General features: G+C 41.8%; 1 protein-coding gene across 1 annotated transcript; it reads left to right on the top strand.

The window, feature by feature from the left end:
• The first annotated feature begins 523 nt into the window (after positions 1-523).
• On the top strand, positions 524-17,803 carry PPP2CA (protein phosphatase 2 catalytic subunit alpha). The gene is made up of 7 exons (XM_082489671.1): positions 524-846; positions 13,304-13,513; positions 14,010-14,183; positions 14,375-14,464; positions 14,903-15,064; positions 15,835-15,953; positions 16,718-17,803. The coding sequence occupies exons 1-7, from the start codon at positions 745-747 to the stop codon at positions 16,788-16,790; spliced, it is 930 nt and encodes a 309-aa protein (XP_082345797.1). The 5' UTR covers positions 524-744; the 3' UTR covers positions 16,791-17,803.
• The last annotated feature ends 5,474 nt before the right edge of the window (positions 17,804-23,277 follow it).

Genomic DNA, 23,277 nt, shown 5'->3' with positions numbered 1-23,277 from the left:
ACCAGGGACAGGCCGCCTGGCTCTCCCAGGCAGGAGGGGCCGTGCCCGGCCGGCCAGGGCAGTCCCCTCACAGCAGCGCCCTTTACTCCCGCCTCAGGCCTGCGCCGCTCACTCAAGCAAAGCCTCGCTGAGGAAGGCACTAGCCCTCAGCAGGGCCGCTAGTCACACGCACCACAGGCCCACTGGACTGCCGAGGCAGATGAGAGCGGTACCTGACGCCGCACCTCAGCCACAGCGCGGACGGGCAGGAAAGACCCTTCCTAGCAGCCCCCTCACTGGCAAAGCGCATGCGCAACCTCCTCAGCGCGCCCCCCCACCGCCGCTTTGTGCCTCGCGGGACCGCGCAGGCGCAGACGCGTCTAAAACCCCGTCCCGCCGCTGCTGTCCTGCCGGTCGGGCTGGTCCCTCACGGCCTGGACCAGCGCGCACGCGCGGCCCCGCCCAGAGGCGGCGCATGCGCCGTTCCTTGCCATGGCATCCACCTCCCCCTCCCTGTCGTGGGAGCTGAAGCGGTGACGTCAGGAGCGGCGGCCATTACACGGTCTGGTGCGAGGGAGCGGGCGGCAGAGCTGCAGCAGCGGAGAGCGCCGCGCCGGCCGCCCGACTCGCAGCGCTACGGGCCGCCTCCGCACCCGCCGCCGTCGTTGGGAGCGCGGATCGTAGGGGGCTTCCGGGGTTGGTGCGGCAGTAGTAGTAGTAGTAGTAGTAGCAGCAGCAGCAGGCGGTGAGGAGGGGGAGAGCGGGATGGAGGAGAAGGTCTTCACCAAGGAGCTCGACCAGTGGGTGGAGCAGCTCAACGAGTGCAAGCAGCTCTCTGAGGGGCAGGTGAAGAGCCTCTGCGAGAAGGTGAGGGGCGGCGGCAGGGCTGGGACGGCGGTGAGGGGCTGGTGGTCGCTGTGGGGAGGCGGCCCTTGGTGAGGGGAGCTCGCGGGGCTGGGGCGGCCGCTCGGCGGGAAGGCGAATGGCCGGGGAAGGGAGCTGTCGGGCGGGGGAGGCGCCTCTCCGCCGGGTAGGCGGGCGGGCCGCGGGAAGAGGCGTCTGGGCGAGCGGGCCGGGGCCTTTCAGGCGGCTCCGTGGGGCTGACTAGAGCCTGAGCCGCCGGCGGGGGGTAGCGGGCCGGGAAGCCGGGCGAGCCGCGGCCCCTCTGGCTGCTGCGCTGGGAGCCTGGCTCCGCCTCCCGCCTTTTCATCGCCTCCTAAAATGGCGCCGCTGCCGGGATTCTCGGGAGAGACCCCCGAGCAAGGCCGCCATCCCGGGGGAGGTAGGGAGGGCCCGGCCGGGCGGCGGGGCCCCGGCCCCGGCTCCGGCCCTTTGCCTTCCTCGGGCCCCGCTCGGCGCTGCTGCCCCCGGGCGGCCTCGGCTCGGCGGGGGGAGCCGGGTGCGGAGGGTCGGGAGTGAATCGACGCGACATACTGTCACGATACGGTTAAAATTTTAAAGCAGTCCCAAAAGTGTAAGTTGTTCCAACGAAAATAAAAGCTTATGGTAATTAGCTGTAAATTACACGGGGTAAAGAGCTGCTGCTTGAACGTAACAGCTTTGATTTTTTTTTTCATGATATAAATAAGTACAGACGCATTTATAATTAATTGAAGGGTAGATTAGTTTTGGGGCTTTGGTTTCTCTGAATAAGATTCTGGGTTTCATGAAATTAACAGAATAGACAGTAGAGATCCCATATAGCTATTAATTTTCTAGGTGATGGATTGAAAATATTGAGACTTGGATGTTAGAGTACTGTGTCGATCGAGGCATGTATAGTTTAGAAAGGTCTTAAAATCAGCCCAGGATAGATTGGCTTTTGGCAATTCGAGGAAAATTTTGTTCTAGTAGTATCCACCTTCATTTTCCAATTGGATTCTAATTCTGGATGTAAATTAATAGCTGAGCTTGTTTTTTGATTACTGAAGGTTTTATGTATGTCTACATTTCTAGACTGAAGGAATTAATATTTGTGTACTGTTTGGGAACTGGAAATTAAGGAATATGAAAAGTGATTGACTTATCGGGTTCTAAAGAAGCCCGCATACCTGCCACGAGAAGTAATTAGAATTTTTAAAATTTGGCATCATGCCTTCAAATACTACAGCATGTTGTTTTGGAAACAAATTTTTTCCCGAGGACTATGAACTTGTTAAGAACTTTCAGTGTTTTTGGCTAGTTGGGTTTTTCCTTGAGTCCAAATTTTAGTTGACTAGTATTCTAGCAATTTGAAATTGTTACCATTTGATACATTTTGTGTATTTTAAATTGTGCTGCAAGCGAGTGGCAATGTCACCTCCTCCTATTTTTCATGCGCCTCTCTAATTATAGAGAGGTCCCGCTTCTTCCTTGTATTACTTTGCTGGAGAGGCCAATATTCAGCTTGCCATCATCTATAAAATGAACTGATGCTTGTATAGGGTCCTGAATACCGCATGAGTGGGTGTTTTGTAAGGTTGCATGGTAAGTTGCAGGAGCACGAGGAATACACAAAAAGCTTTCAATTTGCTGGGAGTTTTTGATAGGTGAGGAGTTGGCATACCATTAGAAATTCCTTACAGAAGATACTGTAGTCCCAGTTATCCTTGTTGCAGAAATGACATTTTCATTTTTTCCCAGTGAAGAATGGAAATGAGCTCTATTTCTGGATAAATGTGTAAGGTTGGTCACAAATAATTGTAGATAAAAGGAAAGGTCACAGAAAACTGTGTGTCTAACTGCTGTGTTTTGAGACAAGAGACCACAAGAATGCGTGAGAAAATTCTACCTGAAAAAATATGTATCGGTAACCTCTCATTGCCTCAAGTTGGGTGCATATGAGCAAGCTCCAGACCAAAGGTAGTGTTTCTCCCGGTAGTGTGATACTGTGCTTGAGCTGAAATTCCCTGTCTCTGGCTGGTTTGTGGTCAGCACTTTGCAGACTACAGCCATATGGCTGTTTATGTTAAGGAGAGGTGATTTGTTGCTGATAACTACAGGTGGATTTACTGGGACTTCCTGCTAAGAGTAGTTAAATTTCTACATGGTTGCTGATGCAAGGAATTAGAAATAGGCTTCCGAAATCTGAGTTTTCCATTAAGTAGTCTCTGCCCCCTCCAGTGGGAAGCCATGGTTGTGAAAGCAGGGTGTTAGTTGAATTCTGTGCCCTCCTGCTGAGCGACAGCATTCTCTTCAACGTGTTTTCATGCTTCCAGCACTGACTACCAGAAACTTTGCTGAGTTGTGCTTCGTGTTTTGATAGTCTTATGTAGTTTCATGAATGTAACTACGTAATCGCACCCAAAGGTTATATTTTTCCATAAATAGCTTAACGTGTTAAGGACTGTGTCAAATAGAGCTACTGTTCCAAAGGACAGATAAAGACCCTACTAGGTGTAAACTGTCATTCTTCACCACATTAAATTGTAGCTAGGACTGGTTAAAATAAACAAATAAATAAATAAATTTGCGAAGGCTTTTCCCCCATGACACTGTTTGATTGGATTATCTTCCTGACTGGTATTTCTTGATCTGCTGGGACTTCATGTGTGCAGACTGGTGCCTGTCTAATAAGAATAAGCCTAAGGGCTCTCTTGTATTTCAGTATTGATATCTAAAGAACATAACATGCTATTTACAAACATGATAATTAAGTGTGGCCATTCATGCATCCCAGTTACTTTCTTCGTGCATCTTACACTGTGTCTGGTTACCGTGGTGGTAGCTGGGCAGAAATGCCTTCGAAGTCTAGGAATGATTTGTAACCATGAATAATACATAATACTTTCACAGATGATTTGAAAAAATATGAACCTCTGAGTGGCAGTTAAGTTATTCTAGGCTTAGTATGTGCTGTGTATTTTATGTTACATCAGTGTGTGACCAATTGTGTGTGCTTTGCTTAAGGATCTGATAAGTAAATTTTGAAGAAGTGGTCAAAATGTACACCATACAGTCACTGTTACGTATCAGCAGTGTTTGTCCTGTTAACACTGAATTGTTTATTGGCTGTTGTCTGTGAACAGAGGAGAAAGGAAGTCCTTTATTGCCAGGTGAGGGTTTTTCCACTGACCATTTTGAATGAAAGCATGCTGTTTTGGAGTACTGTTCTTTTCCGTAATTTGCGAGGGTAGAGGGAAGTGGTCTTGTCTCCTTGCTGTTGTATATAAATGCCCTTTATGACAGGAGATGGAGGTGTTGTGCATTGCATCAGGGATGACACTCTAAAAATGCAGAAAGGAATGAGTTGAATTTGTGTATGGAGTCTCCGTTGCCTATTTCAGAAGGTATCTAGTGCAGGTGGAGGAAGAGGTATCAGAGTCTCTCCCCTGGAAATACTAATCTGTAAATGAGTGAGTTTGAATGTGGCATCCAGTTTTTAGAGAAAGAGGACAATTTGGTCAAATATGCTGTGTAGAGTGTTCAAGGTTCTCTTCTCATGTACTTGAATTACTAGTAAAATATGTCTGAATAGACAGTGCCACTATCCAAAATTTTTTACACTAAGTGAAAGGCTGACACTGGTAAAGACATCCGAGAAACCTTAATTTGAGCCTTGTCTCCTGCAGCTTTTGATCTGTAACAATGATCTCTGTTACATTTGTTTTTTGATTTGTCACAAGTGCTAATTTTCATAGTGTAAGTATGTTTCTGGGCCATACTGTTCTCTGGTATGTACCTCATTAATGGTGTATTTTTTCTAATTCTTTTTCCTGTTGCAGAACTTCCACCTGTGTTTAACGTCAGATCTTCCAAGTTAGATTTTCTGAGATTGATTGCAGATGAGAACTAACCAAACCTGCATGTACCCGCTGCAGCTGTGTGAGCTTATTGAACTCATTCAGCTTATGTTAAATGCCTTAGTTCTGGGAGGGCAGTATGTTATTGATGGAGATTTCTTTGGGGTTAACCCCCTCCCCTGCGATCAAAGTTCAGTTCCTCTAATGCAGAAGACTGGCAAGTTTTGTGAATCTCACTCCTGGGTTTTAAGCTATTACTGGCCTGAGATGTCTACTCTGCTGCTTTTTCAGACAGAGGCAGGCATGTGTTCCCCTCTGCCTCTTCTGCAGTTGGGAAGTTACCTTTCTTAGCTGATTATTTTTGCCCAGAAGTGAATGTTTTAAACTGTCCAGAGATGCATTTGTAAGTGCTTTTCCCTTAGCTAGCTTTTGTGTTCCCCAGTCTTTACATGTAACCATCACATATAACTGTTCTTCAGACTAAGATGATTGTAAAAATGAATGCTCCTATCTGAACTTGCTGTAAATCAACTGAAACACCTGCCCCAACAGAACTCCTAGCTAGTGAGAGTTTCCCTGTGGTGGGCTGTGTACTGGACAAGTTCTGTGTCCTTCTACCCCTTCCCCTGGCAGAAGAACGCATGTCTGAAAGGCACAGCATTTCAGTTTCCCCTTGCTGCTGCATTGGCTTCTAGATTGACTAATAAGGAAACCTTTAAACTACTGCCAGTGGTGGGAGAGCCCTCTTTAGTAGTTCCAGGGGCTGTGGGAAACCAGAAGATGGTTTAGGACTCCTTTACTGCTGCTTTGTTGAACATACCAGGGGATCAAGCCATTGCTGGGTGCGTGTAGTTATACCTTCCATCTCTGAAGAGTTACAGGTGCATTGTGAAAAGCTTTTTTTGTGACACTTTAATAACTGTGGTTTAGATTATTCTGGAACACTTCCACAAAAAAAGATTCTTTCACTCCCAGTGTTCTGTGTGGTGTGTGTGTGTGTGGTTTTTTTTTTTTTTTAAATGGTTGGTAATATAAAATGGAAATTGTCTCCTTACACAAAAGACATTTGAAGTGTCAAACTTGCCAGCCTTCTCACCTAGTCCTGATTATACTTATAACACTTTGATGTGTGTATGAGAATTTAGTCTTGTATGTGCCACTTCTTGTAGCATCAGCAGCTTTCTAATTTTTTTCAATTCTAGGAAATTCTGTGAACTTGAGTTCTGCTGGCATGGTTTTTTTTGTTTGTGTTTTTTGTTTGGTTTTAATTACAAAGTTAGTGGTGATCAAATGGGAGTGAAAGATATTTTTGTGTTGTTTTAGAAGTTATTTTGGGCATAGCTTAAGATAATAGAAGTAAGCACTCGTAAGTCAGAGCAAGTTCCTACTTGAGTTCTACCAATTCAAGGCGCAGGACATGGATGAAGCTGTGGATTGATGTCCTCTTCTGAATCCACCTGTGGTGAGGCTGTTGCCTCCTCAGATCTGATGACAGTGCTGCTCTGTGATTGCTCCCTAACCATTTTCAGTTAGTCATCCAGGTTGCCTTAAACAGTGTAACAACCTAACCTGTCTGGCTGTGTCTGGCAGGAGTTAAGGAGGCCTCGTATGAAAGGCTGTGTGAAGGGAATCACAGGAGCAGTGATTGAATTTCCATTCTCGCTTAGGGACCCTTAAACACTACACCTATATTCGGTAACACAGTTGTTGTCCTCTGTTCTTTGTCTTTAGGCAGCACGTTAAGCTGGAAAAAAAGTTTATTCCTGGCTAAAGAATAAATACTGGAGCTCAACTGCTCAGTAGTCAGGTCTACAATGTGTCTGCTGGGTATATAAAAAAATACATTCCAATATAGGTGTTAGATGCTTGGTAGGTGGTTTGGAAGTACATTTCTTGAGTTTGACACAAATACCTACCCCAGCCTCCAGATTGTATCCTGATTGTACCTCACTGTGCATCTCCGTGCCTACCTGTGGTTGAAGTTGTTTGAGCAAAAGAGTTGAAAACCTTTTGAGTTTATCTGCAAGTCCAGCTTCATGGCACAATTGGTTTGGGAGTAGCGTTAGCCTATTTCTTTTTCTAATAACTTGAATGATGCAGAATGAATTCAGCTTGTTCCTACAGATGGGGCTGAAGACCATCTCTGTGTAAGTGGTCAGCTTCATGCTGTTGCTGTGTTTCTTGGACCTGCCATGTAGAGAGGAAGGCATCTGGATTTCCTGAGCTATTTGAACTCCCATATTTTTTTTTAAAGAATTTTCTAGACTCTATTTTTCTTTTAATTCAAAGTTAAAGACACTAAGACCTTCTAATGAAGCAAAATAATGACATTGAGTTTTTTCAGAGGAGCCCCTTCCTATCCTTATTTTCCATCTGGTCTTGTCAACTACTGATAATTAAGTAGCAGTTCCCCTTTCCTTCTCCCAAATCTGCCTCTGAGGGGAAGAACACTCATTTCAGTTATGTGGAGTATGTAAGACTGCTAATAATTTATACAAATTGAGGTTGAGGGGACTATTAAGGATGTGAGTGGTGTCAGGCATTGCTTTGTAATACAAGAGGGTTATTTGGCAAAAATTTACTGCCTGCATGCTTTCTTGCAGAGCACTAGAATTTACAGGAGAAAAAGGAAGGTGGTTGTCTCATTTAATCTTATATGCAGTACTGGCATTAGGATTGATCTTTTGGTTGGCTAACGTCTTGTGTTCAACTGGACTCTCTTCCAACCAAGCAGGAATTGCTGAAAGAGGAAGGGAGCAGTTGTTGCTGAATTGTGGAGCTGTGAAAAAGGGCACCTTGCTGTGTGTTGTGTTGTGAAATACAAAGCTGATTGGATTGTATGCTTTTTTGGTTAGTTAATTGCCTGTTCTTGTTCACTGACAAATAGTCATTGATACATAAGCTACTATACTTTCATTTTGTGCACTCTAAATTAAAATAAGACTTTTGAGTTCATTTGTTAATTTTCTTGGAATAGGGAAAATCGAACTAAGGGCTACAAATGTGTAGCTGGAGCTGTGTCTCTTTACCAGGCGTGCTGTGTTTTGCTTCACTGAGTTCTAAGCTTTCAGTATTGTTGGTAGTGAAAGAGGTTAGAAATAGAGGTATAGGCACTAGTCATAAAACCAAAGAGAAAGCAGACTGGTTATCTTCTGTTTCAGTCCTGGGAAAAGAGTATTTTGCTGCTGTGGCTTCTTCTGTGTGAATGGTAATCCTGTTTTTACTTACTCTGGAATACTAAATAGTTAAATGTCAATGGAGAGCTTTGTATTTTAATTTTATTCCTGCTTATACATTCACATTGCGCTCCTTAGTGGATTCTGAAGTTCAGCATAAATTGGGTTCCCATTTGTCTCACGTAATCTGACTGCTGTCCTACCTTCTTCACAGAAGGGTGATATTGGAGGCCTCATTTCTCTAGTTTTGTTTAAAATGTCAGACTGAATGAAAATAACTTTTTCTCTAAAAATGGTGAGCCCGTCTTTTGTCTGAACACATTCTCTTTCCTCTGCAAGTAAGGGGTGGGGGAAAAACCCTTAAATTGAAGGAAACAAATGCATTAACTCTGCAGAAAACTTGCTGACTGTAATGGATGACTTTGCCCGGAACTGGAATCTCTTCCAGGCCATGATGTTTGGCCAGCTAAAACCAGTATTCATCCCAATTAGCTGATCATTGTGCCTTTAGTCACATCCTGTGCATCTTGACGACAGGAAATTATGGGTGTGGTTGAAGTCTTCAATCTCATCAAAATATCTTTATGGTAACTACAACTACAAATACCTTCCCCCCCCCCCCCCCCCCTTGGTTATGGTGGATGCTTCTCAACACACACTTTACTAGACAGCATGGTGGGTTGCAGGTGTGAATTCTGGTCTGCCAAGAATGACACATGACCATCTGCAGCCGTGACTGTGGAGCTGTGTTGTCTAATTAAAATAATGGTTGTATTTCCTTTACTGAGTTAATGGTAATCTTTTGGTAAGTGCTTTATAGCACTGGTTTGCTGCTGTGCAGCAGTTCCAAGCATTGTTCTACAATTCTACAAAGGCACAGAAATGTTTACTGCTTTTTTTTTTTTTATGTGCCCCGGAGTTTTTCAGGGTAGATACTTGGTTTGAGCTGTCAGAGCTCCTGCTAGGATGTAGGGATCTAAGAAGGAGTAGGAGTAATTGAAAAATAACTGGTATGTTCTGGAAGAAAAAAGGAGTTTGGGTACAGATTAATTCGGAGGATTTTTCAGAAACGGACCACTTGAAATGACTTCTGTGAGGTAAGGTTGATGATATACTCTGCTCGTGAGGGAAACTCAACTTGTCTGCAGCGTAGTGTTGAGAGAGAGTGAGTGTGGGTGGATTATAACCTTTATGGCACTTGACTCTGAGCCTTAATTTGTGCCATATAGGATAAAAATATATGCAGGAAACAGGGGAAATGGATACCTCTGCATACATACAACCCCTGCAACTCATTGAATAAAACTGTGAAGATCTGAAAATCAAACAGTAGTAACTCTAATGGTCATATGTTTGTGTGGTTTTTTTTTTTTTATTTTTTAAATTCTTAACCCTGACTGTTCATTATAAAATGCAGAGTTTACACTTGGATCTTGCATTGTCTTTCAAAGATAAGCTTGATTGTTTTATTTTAAGAACAGCGTTTTGTATAGATATGCTTTGTAAACAAAGGCAACAAAACAGTGCTTTACTGTTCATCTGGATGTGCAGCAGTCCAGGAAGGTTTTGATTCTTAAATATGAGGTTGTATTTTTATGCAGTGCTACTTGCTGTACAATAAAGTGAAAATTTGTTGTTTTCTTGTGTATTTAAACCAATATCGGGTTTTATTCTTGTTGTCTTTTGGGTATTTTGAAACTGTACAAATTGCCTCTTTCCAGTGAAATGGCTGAGTGAGCCACTATTTTAATATTGGGTAGGAACGAATTCCAGTCACTATGACTAAGCTGAAGTGTATTTGATATGTGCTTATTGTTTCAACTTTGAGATTGCTCTAAGTAAAATATGTGACTTTCCATCTCAGCAATTGTTGTTGGTGACAGCATTTTACTTAGTTCTTCTTGTGCCACTGTGTCTTATAGCTACATATTTTTTTCTGCATTAGACTTTATTGGTGCTTGGCTGTAAAATTAGCATTTATCAATTTGAAGTAATGGGTTCTTTTCAGTCTTCATCTGTATCCATTTGTACTTGATTTTGAAATCTGAGAGTGCTGAAAAAACAGTTAAGCTGAGTTGGAGGTAGGGTCTGTAACTGTAATGTAGCAGGCATCAAGTTTTTGCTTGAGTTTTTTTCATCTCTTTTAAATTGTAGAATACCATCGCAAGTTAGTGTCTCTGGTGTGGAGTACTTAGGAGGATTGAAGACATACAGAAGTTCAGGGCTGTCATAATATTAAGAATTGTTAAGAACTGAAAAAAGGCTAAGAAATAAAAGCACTAATAAGTGTTCAAGAAACATCTGTTTGAGAATTGCATAACTGTTTATCCTCATGATAGACAATGAAACCTAGATGTTTCAAAATGTTGATGTCAGAATGCTGCAAAGGTTGTCCTTCTTAGCAATAGGTCAGTGGGTTTTTTGAAGTACAAGGAATCAGGTGTGTGTCTCTTCTCTAGTTCTCCCTTGGCAGGTAGTTTGACGTACTCTGCCTTGCACTGAAGGCTGCTGAAATGCTCTGCAGCTTCCTCTCTGTGAGGAGGTGTTGGAGAGCTGCTGGTGGGAAGCCCAGTGTGCCGGGGAGGATGGATGGGGATGGACAGGGAGGGAGTTGGGTGATGTGGCTGAGCAAGTAGTGTCATTGTGGATGTAGGGGAAAGGATCAATAAAGAAGGAAGGGAACCGGATGAGGTGTGGCCCACTACAAAGTCGGGGTCAGTAGTATTAGTGATAGCTTACCTTTGTGAAACTTGAATTGTGAAATTGTAAGATTACATGTACTAATTACCAATTTCTGGTTTTGTTACATTACAGTATATTAAAGCAATTTTTGCTTCACACTTTTATAGGAATTAATGTGGAAATTTGGGGTACAGTTGATGGACCACTTGTTGGTGGCTTGTTTTTGGGGTGTTATTTTTTTCCACTTTCAGCTCTGCTGAAGCCCTTTTGTAGAGACAAGTATACTGCTTAAGCTCTTCAGTATATGTCACTGTTAATGCTGTGAGACATAAGACTGTAAGTGGATTAAGCAGTTCGTAAGTCTGTATATCATGAAACTTGTTTCAGAACATGAAAATACTGAAATCCCTGCACCAGCATTCCTCCACTGCAGGATTTAAATAGTTTGCTGTTTTGCAAGTTGACCTGGAACAGTCTTTTTCCATCAGAGTAGCTGTCTGACTTATCTATGTGTTTGGTCATAGGCATCTCTGAGCGATTTAATATTTCAAAAACTGAGGAAGCAACAACTCTGTTGCTGAGAACTATGCCATTTTAATCTCAGTCAGCATAAACGTTGCATACCTTTGATGAAAAATGAATGCTGCATTCTTTGTGCAGTGCTTTCAGTATGTTAAGAAAATACAGCAGTAGAAAGCATTCTAATTAAAGAGTAGGGGTTTTTTATACTGAAGGGCTCTAAGTGTCTTTAACTTTCGCTGTCAAAAGGAGAATTAAGATGGCTAATACTTCTGAATGTAATAGCGTATTAGAAGAGGCTAAGACTGTTAAAATACTTTCAAAACATCCGGTGAGTGTCACTGCATTAAAATGAACTTAAGTCAGGCTATCTTAAAATAAATCTACACTTTTAGCATCTACCACAAGCCAGCAATGACCTATCTTTAGTACTAGGCACGGCATGAGTGGAAACTGTCATATGAGGTTGACTTTTGATGTAAATATGCCTGCAGAGTGATTTAACTGTTGTTGCTCATGTTGTAATATCTAAAACTCTGTGTTGTGCAGGGTGCTTAACCATGACTGCATTTTTGCGTTTCTTTCCAATGTTGAATGAAATCTTGAATTTCATTAACCTATGTGTTGCTGGCACTTTTCTTGTTTGAAGTGGTGACTGTGGTGGCGAGCCTGGACAATGTGCAGGAACAGTGAGACCACTTTAGGGGTTGGGGTGTCAGTCACTGTCCAGCTAATGGCTTCAAGAATAGAGTGGAAACTTGGACACAGCAGCATGTTTCTTAACAGCTTGGCTGATGTCAATACCCAGTATTTAATATACTGTTTAGATTTTAATTGCAAATGTTTCGTTCCTAACCTTTTAAAATCTAATGCTTTTCAGGTTATGATTTTTTTTTTTTTCTAGTGTCTAAAAATACTCCTTTGCTTAGCAGAAACACCCCAAAAGTGAGTATGCAGCTTTAGTTGTCAGGTTAGGTTTGATGAAGTTAGGAAAAGTGACCATAAAATGAATGTGGTGTTGCTGTTCCATCTGTCTCCTCTTATACTGGTGTATGCTTCAGAATATTTTGGGTTCAGTGTGCATAGGTGGTATTTGGTGCTGTTTCTGCAAGTCTTGGGTTATAATATATAATACCTTTTTTTTTTTTTAATATTCTTTTGTCATTCTGGTAATGAGATAAAAAAGAGATCCTTTTTGAATAGGAACATTGGCGGTTGAAAGGCATGGAAATCTTTGTAGATGGTAACTTGTAAACTTGTTACTATTTATATTTCTAATACCCTCTTGATTTAGAAAATTATTGTGGCATGTGTTTGGTGACTGTTCTGAGAACAAACTGTAACAACTGGCAGTGTGATGGTACGATTAAGGAATTCTTGTGTTATTTCAAAATTACCTTTCTGATGGATGCTATATTTAGCTTGTTCTTCATATGAATTGCCTTTGTCTGCAACTTTTATGTACATCATTTTGTGGCAAAAATGGCGATGACAAAGATGTTTCCTTACTTTGGTTTATTAGGACATGACCTAGTGTTACTCATGTGTACTTAAACACAAAGCTTGTTCAGAAAGCTTGTGCAGGTAATCCACCTGCTCTGCCGTTGCCTGATACCATTGGATGTTAGTTGCATTCTTGCTTCTGCTTCATGTTGGACTCTCTCTGCCTTTGCATTCAAAGCTGTATGTATAGCTGGGTGGCAAACAGTTTTCTGAAGCAAGACGTCAGAACTGTGGAACTCCCTGGGTGCTTTTGCTAGCTGATATGGCCGTGCTTACCTCCCCAAGGGAGAGTCTCAGTTTTGGCCGTGTCTGAGTTCAGGCTTTTGGAGGGTTGGAGATAAGACAAGGCCATGGTTTTTAGATTGAATTTTTCCAAATACTTGCAAACTTCTTCAGTTCCAGCAGTGATGATCATTCTATAAAAATGCTTCCATGAAGCATAAAACAAAGTCTGAAGTTTCTCTTATGCTGGAAATTAATTCTGACATACTCCCCTCAAGGAGGGGGGAAAAACCCACCAAAACAAATCCTGTTACTAATACAGGGTTGTGTAAAGCAAAATCTTACTTTAAGTAAAGATAAACTCATACCTCAAGGGCTTCAGACAAGAAAGGGACAAGAGTTCATAAAGAGAGCAGGTAGTAGAGAGCTGGAAGTGGTAAAGCATACTTGGAATGAAAATGACTGTAGACAGACTCACAATTTGTGTTTTTTGTTTTATAGGCTAAAGAAATTCTGACAAAAGAATCTAATGTACAAGAAGTGCGATGTCCAGTCACAGTCTGTGGAGATGTCCATGGACAATTTCACGACCTCATGGAACTTTTCAGAATTGGAGGCAAATCACCAGACACAAACTATTTGTTTATGGGGGACTATGTTGACCGAGGCTATTATTCAGTTGAAACAGTCACATTGCTTGTAGCTCTTAAGGTAACATTTCTTCTCAGTTGTACAATTCTGTATGAATAATTACTATCCTGAGTAAATATCTGTAATGATTTGCACTGCATTGGTATTGTAGGTACAAAACCTGAAATGTTGGCTGTCTTAGTTTTCTAAGATACTTCTGCAAAAATACATTCAGGTGCAAGCCTGAACTTTTTCTAAAATGAATGCTGTGTTTATTTTTTACTTGGGTAAGTTGCAGTCTTTAAGAATTTGCTTGGAGAGATCAACTTAATGTACAGGTGTAGTGAATTCCACTAGTAAAAATGAATAAAATTTGTAATTAATCTCAAAAGTATGGCAGCTGAAGGTTTGAATTAATTACCCCTTCTTTTCTCAAAGGTTATAATTGAATCTTCATCTTAAAATAGCTTGGTTTTTATTGCTTTATTGACATATGATGGGGGGTGAGGGGTGCAAATTCTTTTCTCTGGGAAGACATACGTATTTTGATGGCTCTAAAATAAACTGTTATGTTTAGGTCCGTTACCGTGAACGTATCACAATTCTTCGAGGGAACCATGAAAGCAGGCAAATCACACAAGTATATGGTTTCTATGATGAATGTTTAAGAAAATATGGAAATGCAAATGTTTGGAAGTACTTTACAGACCTTTTTGATTACCTGCCTCTAACTGCCTTGGTGGATGGCCAGGTACGTTGAAATTTGACAAAGTTAAATGTTACTGGTTGTAAATGGAGCTATTAATGCTGTATTCTATCAGCTCTCAGCTTTAAAAGAATCTCTTGCATATTTTTCTCCTAATCATTTATACTTTTATAATTGCACTGATTATAATTAATGTAAATGAATGAGATAAACTTCACATTATCTAACTCTTCCAGATTTTCTGTCTACACGGTGGCCTCTCCCCATCGATAGATACACTGGATCACATCAGAGCACTTGATCGTTTGCAGGAGGTTCCCCATGAGGTACTGAAAAATACTTTTCTAAACTTGTGGGATTCACGATTCAGCATATATTGGGTATTTGAATACACAGGCCAAAAAATGAAATTCAAAACAGCTTAGCAATATGAAAGTGCCTGTCTTACTTTTCCTTCAAAAAACTAGAAGGGGAAGGGGCATGTTCGTGCCTTAAAGAAGTGTATTTTAGTGTGCCTAGAATCTCAACAGGAACCACTTAATGATCTCGGAAGTGAGACCTACTTCTGTGAAAGTTCTTCATTCAGATTAACTTCTTGATAGTATTTCAAGTGTTAACTGCACTAGCTGTTGTAGTTAATAGGCATTTATTTAAAGCATTAAGGAGGTGCTGCAAAAAGTTGTGCAGGGGTGGGGTGTGTGTAGGTTTTTTGTGGGGCTGTTTCCCCCTCCTCCATTTCTGAAACACCTCTGCATCTCTTACAGGGTCCGATGTGTGACTTGCTATGGTCAGATCCAGATGATCGTGGTGGCTGGGGCATTTCTCCTCGAGGTGCAGGTTATACGTTTGGACAGGATATTTCAGAAACCTTTAACCATGCTAATGGCCTTACGTTGGTTTCAAGAGCTCATCAGTTGGTAATGGAGGTAAGCAGGATAGCCTGTGTGTTTAAACTCCTGATTGTGTAGTTGGTGCATTAATACTGTACTCTGCGTGTCAGAGATGTGCATATGCTGCCGTGACATCTGATGATTCAGATGAGAGTCTTCCGGAAGCTCTATTTTGACATTATTCATGTGCTACTAAAGGAGTTTCTCAATTTGATAGTGGGTTAATCTTTATTGTGGCTTTTTTTCAGACAATTTACATGTCCTAAACCAGACTTTGGTAGTAAATGGGATGTTGCATTTCTGTGTAGGTAAATTTTTTTAACCATAAATACTGAGTTCCTTGCTAAGAAAATGCACACAAATACGTGTGCCTTGAAAAAAAGATTTTCCTTTTTACCTTGGATGCGTGGTTTTGTTCTTAGTCTCTAGTTATCCCTGGCAGCTAAGATTTTTAAATGTATGTCTGGATTCTGGTTTCGTTGATCACAGCTGAAGATTTGGAATAGAGCATGTACTTCAGAATTGCTGTTTTAATTTTTTAACATCAGTTCAATGGAGTTCTTGATGATTTATTTTTTTTTTAAAGTATGTTTAGCTCATGCCTACTCGTAAAAAGCAACATATGAAGGCCAAAATTCCTTTTTCTCTAAGACGACAAATAAAGATACAGCCTGAATCTTACTTAAAATGACACTACAAATGCCACCTAGGGCTTTGTGCATTGAAAATTCAATTTAGTAGTCAGGTTGGTTATGTGGGGTACAACAAATGAACCTGGCTGTCATAACTATTTTTTTCCTCTCCAGGGGTACAACTGGTGCCATGATCGGAATGTAGTAACAATTTTCAGTGCTCCAAACTATTGTTACCGTTGTGGCAACCAGGCTGCAATTATGGAACTTGATGATACTCTAAAATACTCCTTGTAAGTATGTTTAAAAATAAGATTTACATTGCCCGTGATTGTAAGATAGTTGCTGTAGCAAGATACCACTTAGTTATTGTGTTAAGGTGTGGGGTTTTTTCCTTACACGCTTTTGGGAGGTGAAGACAGTGTGGAACTGTTGGGTTAGCCACAACTCAAGTCTTAGAGTCACGTATCTGGAGCTGCTGTTGCTGACGTCTCTTCTGTCAGATTAAAGTGAGACTCCTCACTTTTGTAGAACGAGTTTAATGAAATACTATAGAGGTGTGTGATTTGAGAGTAGGAGTACTCTGTCATGTCTGAGGTAATGCCCTCTTATCTAGGGCAAGAGACTTGTAGAATCTTGGAATCCTTCAGATGTTAGGGTGTCAGCCTTTTTTTAATGAGGTTTCTGGTTAACTAACCTCAACAGCAACTTTATTAGTAAACGAGGCAGAAGCATTGTGTAAACTGCCCACTTTGACAATTACTGGAGACTTGAACTTTCTAAATGTATACTAATATTTGACCAATTTATAAGTACTAAAGCTAAGATTCATTTCTCTCCAGCCCATAGTATTAATCGTAAGAGGAGTTTAAAACACAGTGACTATAAATACATACTAAAAGGAGTGGAAGAAGTAGAACACTTGTTCTAGAAGACTTTAAATGGTTGTAAAAAGGACTTACCTGTGTTAAGACCGTCCCTACTGTTAATTCACATATAAAACATACCTGAAAGTAAACTGAACTCTTTTAGTTTCATTAATATCTGTACTTTTCAGTTTGCAGTTTGATCCAGCACCGCGTAGAGGTGAACCGCATGTTACTCGTCGCACCCCAGACTACTTCCTGTAAAGAGATTTTAGACCTGTACAGTATTGCCATGAACCATATGTTGACCTAAAGAAAATGGGAAGAGCAACAGTAACTCCAAAGTGTCAGAAAATATTTAACATTCAAACTTGTTTTCACATGGACCAAAAGACGTGCCATATTCAAATACAGAGCCTCTTGTCGTCAACAACTGTGACCACTTTAGAATGAACCAGTTCATTGCATGCTGAAGCAACATTGTTGGTCAAGAAACCAGTTTCTGGCATAGCGCTATTTGTAGTTACTTTTGCTTTCTCTGAGAGACTGCAAATAATAAGATGTAGACATTAACACCTCGTGAATACATTTAACTTTCCATTTAGCTATAGCTTTATTCAGCATGACTGTAGATAAGGGTAGCAGCAAACAATCATTGAAGCTTAAAGAACATTTTTAAAATAAGTACCAAGGCCTCATATTTGTTCTGAAACTGTTTGTTTGTTTTATTTTCAGGGAATACTGTTTAATTTAATTGTATTGATTTTTTTTTTTTTTTTTTTGTCTGCACTCAGTTCCCTCTTCCACTCTTTGCCCTACCATATTGTCCCTTGTAATTGTCCAAGGATAGTGAATTACTTTGAACAGAACTGTTTTTTTCTGTAAAACAATGTTACTGCAGGACAGAGCTGCAGTGTTTTTCATAATAAACTTGTGAACTAAGTATGGAAAAATGTCAAATCCTAATTGCATCTCAGGTCAACTGTGGTTTAATAAACTTAACATGTAGCTGGATGGGTTTTATAAACTTGCATAGAAAATTCCACCTTAAATAACTAAAACTGAGATGATTGGAGTGTGCTGGAAAACTCTGACCTTTTGAGTTCTGTCCCAGGGAGGTGCCTGGTGGCTGATGTCATGTAGCTGAGAACAGAGCTCGCTTATTACTGTCGTGTTGCTCTCTTTCCCTCTTGGTGCTCTACTGAAATATTCAAGAATGGAAGACTATAGGATAACTTAATTGATGGAGTGTGGCTTTCCTTCAAGTGTAAATCGAAGTCTGAGTTGCGTACAATGTAGGTGCTAATACTTAAAATAATTTTCTGAAAAACTAAGAATAAAACCAGTTTTCTAAATATTAAAGGAAATAACTTGAAGTTTAGTACTACGTGTATTGCCCAAGCTTCCATTCTGAAAAATAGTGGTGGTTTATGTTAACTTCGTTAAAATATTTCCTTTCTACTAATTTGCTTCAGAACTTGAATCCTGATTTGATTATTTTGTTCAAAACAGAAATTCTGATTTTAAGCCTTCTTAAGGCTTTTGCTTGAAAGGTATTTGGCATATCTTAAAAAGATGTACCTGGCTGTTGATTTAATAGAGAACTCTTAATACTTATATTGTTTAAGAGACTTTAAATTCCTTGGGCACAATGTAGATTTTGCAGTTGTGTGTGTATTTTTGTTGTTTGTTTTTTTTTAAACTGCTTGCTTCTGCAAATTTTCTGTAATTTCCCTTAGATGTCCCAGCTTCCCTGGTGGCCTAGTCCTAGACGTTCTTTTGGGGGTTTTCTTGCTTTTCTGCTGGAGGGCCACTTAATTCTCTAACTTGCTGAGAAAGTGCTGCATTTCACCAAGCATTGCTTCATCCCTTTGCTGAAAGTCTTGGGGGTGGTGGCTTTTTTCTTCAGCAAAAATTCCGACGCGTCTTATAGGTTGAGTTCTGGAGAGTGCTCAGTCTCCTGCAGTTTGATCTCTTGAAGAAGTGCATGCTAAAAATAAGTGCATCTGAAGTGTCTTTTTTTAGCATATCAGGAACTTTAGCTTTGATCACTATTAAAAAAAAAAAAAAACCAAACCAACAACAACAAACCCTTTGCTGTAGAGAGTACTTCACTTTAAATTCCTCTCGCTTGCCGTTCTCTCTGAATGTTTTTGTAGATAGAAATTTATGCCTTAATTGACACCATTCCTTCAAGGGTAATGACTTTGCCCTATTTTCTGTTTTCCCTGCTACTTTAATTGGCGTGACTCATCTGCTCTGGGAGGGGGAGCAGGCCGTTCATTTGTTCAGGTTCTGTACGCAAACACAAGCAGTTGTTAGTAAAGTCAATGGAAAATGTTGAAAGTCACTCGAGTTTTTGCACTTTCCCCCATAATTGCACTGTGGCTGGAAGATTTCGTTGAGAATATCGCATTGTGAACAAAAAAATGTTAACTGTGCTGGAGGTTCCCCAGCAGCAGCTAAAAAACATGGTTGGAAGATTCCAGAGGAGAAGGAAAAACTTCAAGTAGGAATAACTACTGTCTGGTTTATTGGTAAGATTGATCAAAGTTCACCTGAGCAAAAGCTGGCTGCAGAGAAATTAGCATAATTAGGGTTTGTACTTGTTTCAGAGATCGGTGTTGACGTTTTCTTCTTCTCTACAAAGACTGGTGAATTCCATTAAATGTGAAATAGCTGGAACTACCCTTTTGTGGTAGTTCAGTATTTTTTAAAGCAGAGTAGTTAAACCCGGGGTTTAATGAGGAGGGCTAACATTGAGGTTTGACAGGTCAGAAGGCAGTCATCAATGAAACCTGGTACTTTTCTATGAACCGCTCTAAGAACTTCCCCTTTTTTCTTCTGTTTCTCAGAATTTGGGTAGAGTGAGTAGAATCCTGTTGGACAGACCAGAGAGAGTTTTGAGCTTTCTATATTGCGTTTTACTTAAGTCATGCTTCCTCGTGTCCTAGCATTTGGCCGTTTATTCAAATTCCTTCTGACCTAAAGGGTTATTAAGTCAAAAACAGAGACAAAATCACACTCCTACACAGGAAACCATTCAGTAACTTTGGTTTTGAAAGGAAAAATGGGACAGATTTGAAGTGTATAGATCTGCCAGGTGTTATCCCCTTCACACTTTTCTATGCCTTTCCTCTGCCTGCTCCCATCCTGTGCTCTGTTCCCTCTGCCTGTCGCCTCCTGGCTGTTGATCCCTGACGGTGGAGCTGCCCTGTGTCCCTCTTCAGCAGTGCCCTGGAGGATGGGCTCTGTCAGTGGCTGACAAAGAGTGCTGCCCGTGTAGATGGACGTTTTCTTTGAGGTAAAGCAGCCCGTGAGTGTTGGTCGGCTCGTGTCGGGTTGATTCCAGCTGCTACATTGGCACATGCGTTCAGTATCCCTGCCGCGAATGCTCAGGCAGCGTTACCCATTTCGGATCTTCTGGCAATACCCTGGGAGGATACTTGACGCATGGGCAAGTGAAGACAGAGCTAGTTACCTGGATGATAACAGAATAAATTCTGCCTTGGGAAAGAGGCGCGGAGTGCGCATACTGCTGATGAAAGCTTTGACATTTCACCTCTCCATATGTCAGTGTTGTTAGAATCAAAAGTCCATCTGGAAGTGTCAGCAGAGAAAAGATTTGTGAGAATTACTGATTCCTGCCAATCCATCCTTCCACGTTCCACTTGAGGGTTTTTTTTTTTTTTTTTTTTCATTTTTATAGTGGTAAACTTAAAGCACTGAAAATCATTTTCATAAAGCCTGGGACAAAGTCTTTGCTCTCGCAATGTAGAAATTCAGCCTGAAACGCAAAGGCGAAGGATTTCCTCACGTACAATACAAAACCACAACTGTTACGCAAGTGCTAGGTTTATTTTGAGCCTTTTTTCACAGCAATAAACATGTTCCTCTGTTTTTCCATCCCCCACACACCCCTTCATCTTTGTTTCTTCAGTAACACTGGAGCACAGTTCCTGCAGGTGGAGGAGCTGTGACCTGCGGAGCAGGAGGGGGCTGAAGGATAAACACACTTGTTCATTCTGGAAAAATGGTCTGTAAGAAGAGGCAAATGTGAACAAATCAGAGTTTTGAATTTCAAATTAAATGCTGCTCCAAATTCAATTAATTGAAGGTGTGGCTCCACTCTCACCACTTATGCACCTGTCACGCGCTGTTTATCACTTCGCCTTAATTGCTGCTTGTTTTGTCTGTGTGCAGAGCGCTCGCAGAAACTCAAGCTATGTTTTAGGGGATTTTGCATAGCTTAAAGTGAAGTTTTACATGAGAGAAATGGCTTTTTAGTGTTCTGTGTTTTTTTTTGCAACCATATGTGTGGTTGACACGAGCTTAGATTTTGGAGCAAAATGTTTGCAAGTGATGGTTTTTGAAGTCCCGTGGAATGCGTGAAGTGTCTTCTGGATGCTACAGCAATCGCTGCACAGAGTATCGGTTCTCTGCAAGTTCCAGGAGAAGGTTGGAAACAGGTAAAATGTTAAGTACAAATTACCCTGGACTGCAGAAATCCTTCAGTACCCGGGAATGCGCTAAAAAAGCCCTGCAGAGTTCATGAGTCAGCCTACTGTGGTTTTGAAAAAGTTATTTTGGTGCTTTAATTCATTTGGCTGTGCTGCTTCTGCATGAGAATAAAGGCAAGCTGCTCTCTTGAGCAAGGGATCAGAGTTCTTTGGCATAAATACAGGAAAAAAAAAAGGCTGAAACAACACTTTTGGTTTTAAATTAAGCAGTGCTGCATGTTTTAGCCTTTTAAAACCTGTGCTGTGGCTTAAAAGCTTTATTCTTTAAGATGGGTTGAACTACAGCTCCTGATCTCTTAATTACTCTATGGTGAATAGAACTGCTTTTGGATGAAGACGAGACTGGTTGCTGCTGGTGTATAAAACATTCATCACTAATAGTACCTCATTATTATATATATATAATTAGCCAACATGTGGGAAACATGTAAAACAAAGTTGGGCATAACAGCTTTTAGAATAGAAGGGCACTGTAGCACTGGAAGAGGTTAACTGCCAAAGCTGCAGAATATCTACCTAGTCTTGGAATTTTTCAGGACTTGGGTAGGAAAAGCTGCAGCTGAGCTGACACTGGTGCTTGTGCTGCATCGGGGGCAGAGCGAGAGCCCTGCCAGCTGACATTCCTGTGTTTAGAGCAGCATCTTACCGGGTTACGGTACACGAGACTTGGGATCGGTGGTTACCTTGTTAGCTCGCCCATCAAACTGCTGGGAAGCTGTCGAGGCTTTGGTTGTAGTCTGCAAAACATCAGCTAGAAATAAATGGGGAGTGTATATCCAGGAAAGTGGACATACTTGGAGCGGGGCCAGAGGAGGCCCTGGAGATGCTGGGAGGGCTGGAGCCCCTCTGCTGGGAGGACAGGCTGGGAGAGTTGGGGGGGTCAGCCTGGAGAAGAGAAGGCTCTGGGGAGACCTCAGAGCCCCTTCCAGTCCCTAAAGGGGCTCCAGGAGAGCTGGGGAAGGACTTTTTAAAAGTGTGTAGTGATAGGACGAGGGGGAATGGCTTCAGACTGGAAGAAGAGAGACTTAGATTAGATATTAGGAAAAAATTTTCCACTCTGAGGGCGGTGAGCCCCTGGCACAGGTTGCCCTGAGAAGCTGTGGCTGCCCCATCCCTGGAGGGGTTCAAGGCCAGGTTGGATGGGGCTTGGAGCAACCTGGGCTGGGGGAGGTGTCCCTGCCCAGGGCAGGGGGTTGGAACTGGATGATCTTTAAGGTCCCTTCCAACCCAAACCATTCTATGACTGTGTTCCCATGACTTCAAATCAGTGTCGGTTCATTTCTGGTCCTCTTCCCAACGGCTGCATCGTGCCAGCCCAGCCTATGCCACCCTGGGACTGGGGATGGACCAGGAGCAGCACAGTTAGGGGTGAGTATCCCAGATGAAAAATTGCAGGCAGGCGTGTATGATAAGACTGACTGTTCTGCCAATACTCGTATCATTGCATAGGGTTGTATAAATGAAACTAAACCTTTGCTACTTGGTTATCATCTTGACTTCTGTATACATCTTCCTCATCAGATTTCCCCCTAAAACAGCTGTTTTTTTTTTTTCCCTGATTTTTATTAAATATATAAGCTGTCTTCTGGATTATGCATTTAAAAGCCAAGTGCTGAACTGTCAAAGTGGAGCGTACTGTTTAAACTGATAATTGCATGATCGATTGGGCTGAAAGGCTTTAGCCTGGTTCCTAACTGCCTTTATTTCTCAGGCAGTTTGAAGAAAACCACCCTCCACTGTCCACCCCCCTTCCTCATCATAAAACTTTGTGTCAAAACCCCTTCTTTGCCATAGCAGTCAGTGCAAGAGTGGCTGAAGACCACTGCCCTCTTCTGTCTCATATGTTACAAAGAAAAAGGGGAGGCCCTGGAGGAGCCTTGTCTGAGAGCATCCTATGGCACTCGTTCCATGCTCGACCCACTTTGCAGCCGGCTTTGCTCCTTTTCCACTGCCGTGTTTGTCATCAGGGAAGAGGAACACGACGTGCCACTGAAGCGGGGACCCCTGTGCAGGAGAGGGGAGGCTGTAGCTCCCTGGGAGTCTGTTCTTCTCTCTTCCCCCTCTCAGAGAAAGGCAGGCGATGGGTTCTGCGTTGTCGCTGTTCACGAGTTTATCTAGCTCTAGCTCAGCCATCTCAAAATGCCACTGGACTGCCCCTTTTTCGCTGCAATCTCTTTTAAAAATGCTTTGAACTAGCCTGACTTCTGAAACACACTATATTTATTCCCATG

The sequence above is a fragment of the Vanellus vanellus genome, assembly GCF_965231255.1.
Source record: "Vanellus vanellus genome assembly, chromosome: 13".
Lineage (NCBI taxonomy): Eukaryota > Metazoa > Chordata > Aves > Charadriiformes > Charadriidae > Vanellus > Vanellus vanellus.
This window is presented reverse-complemented; position numbering and strand designations above follow the sequence as displayed.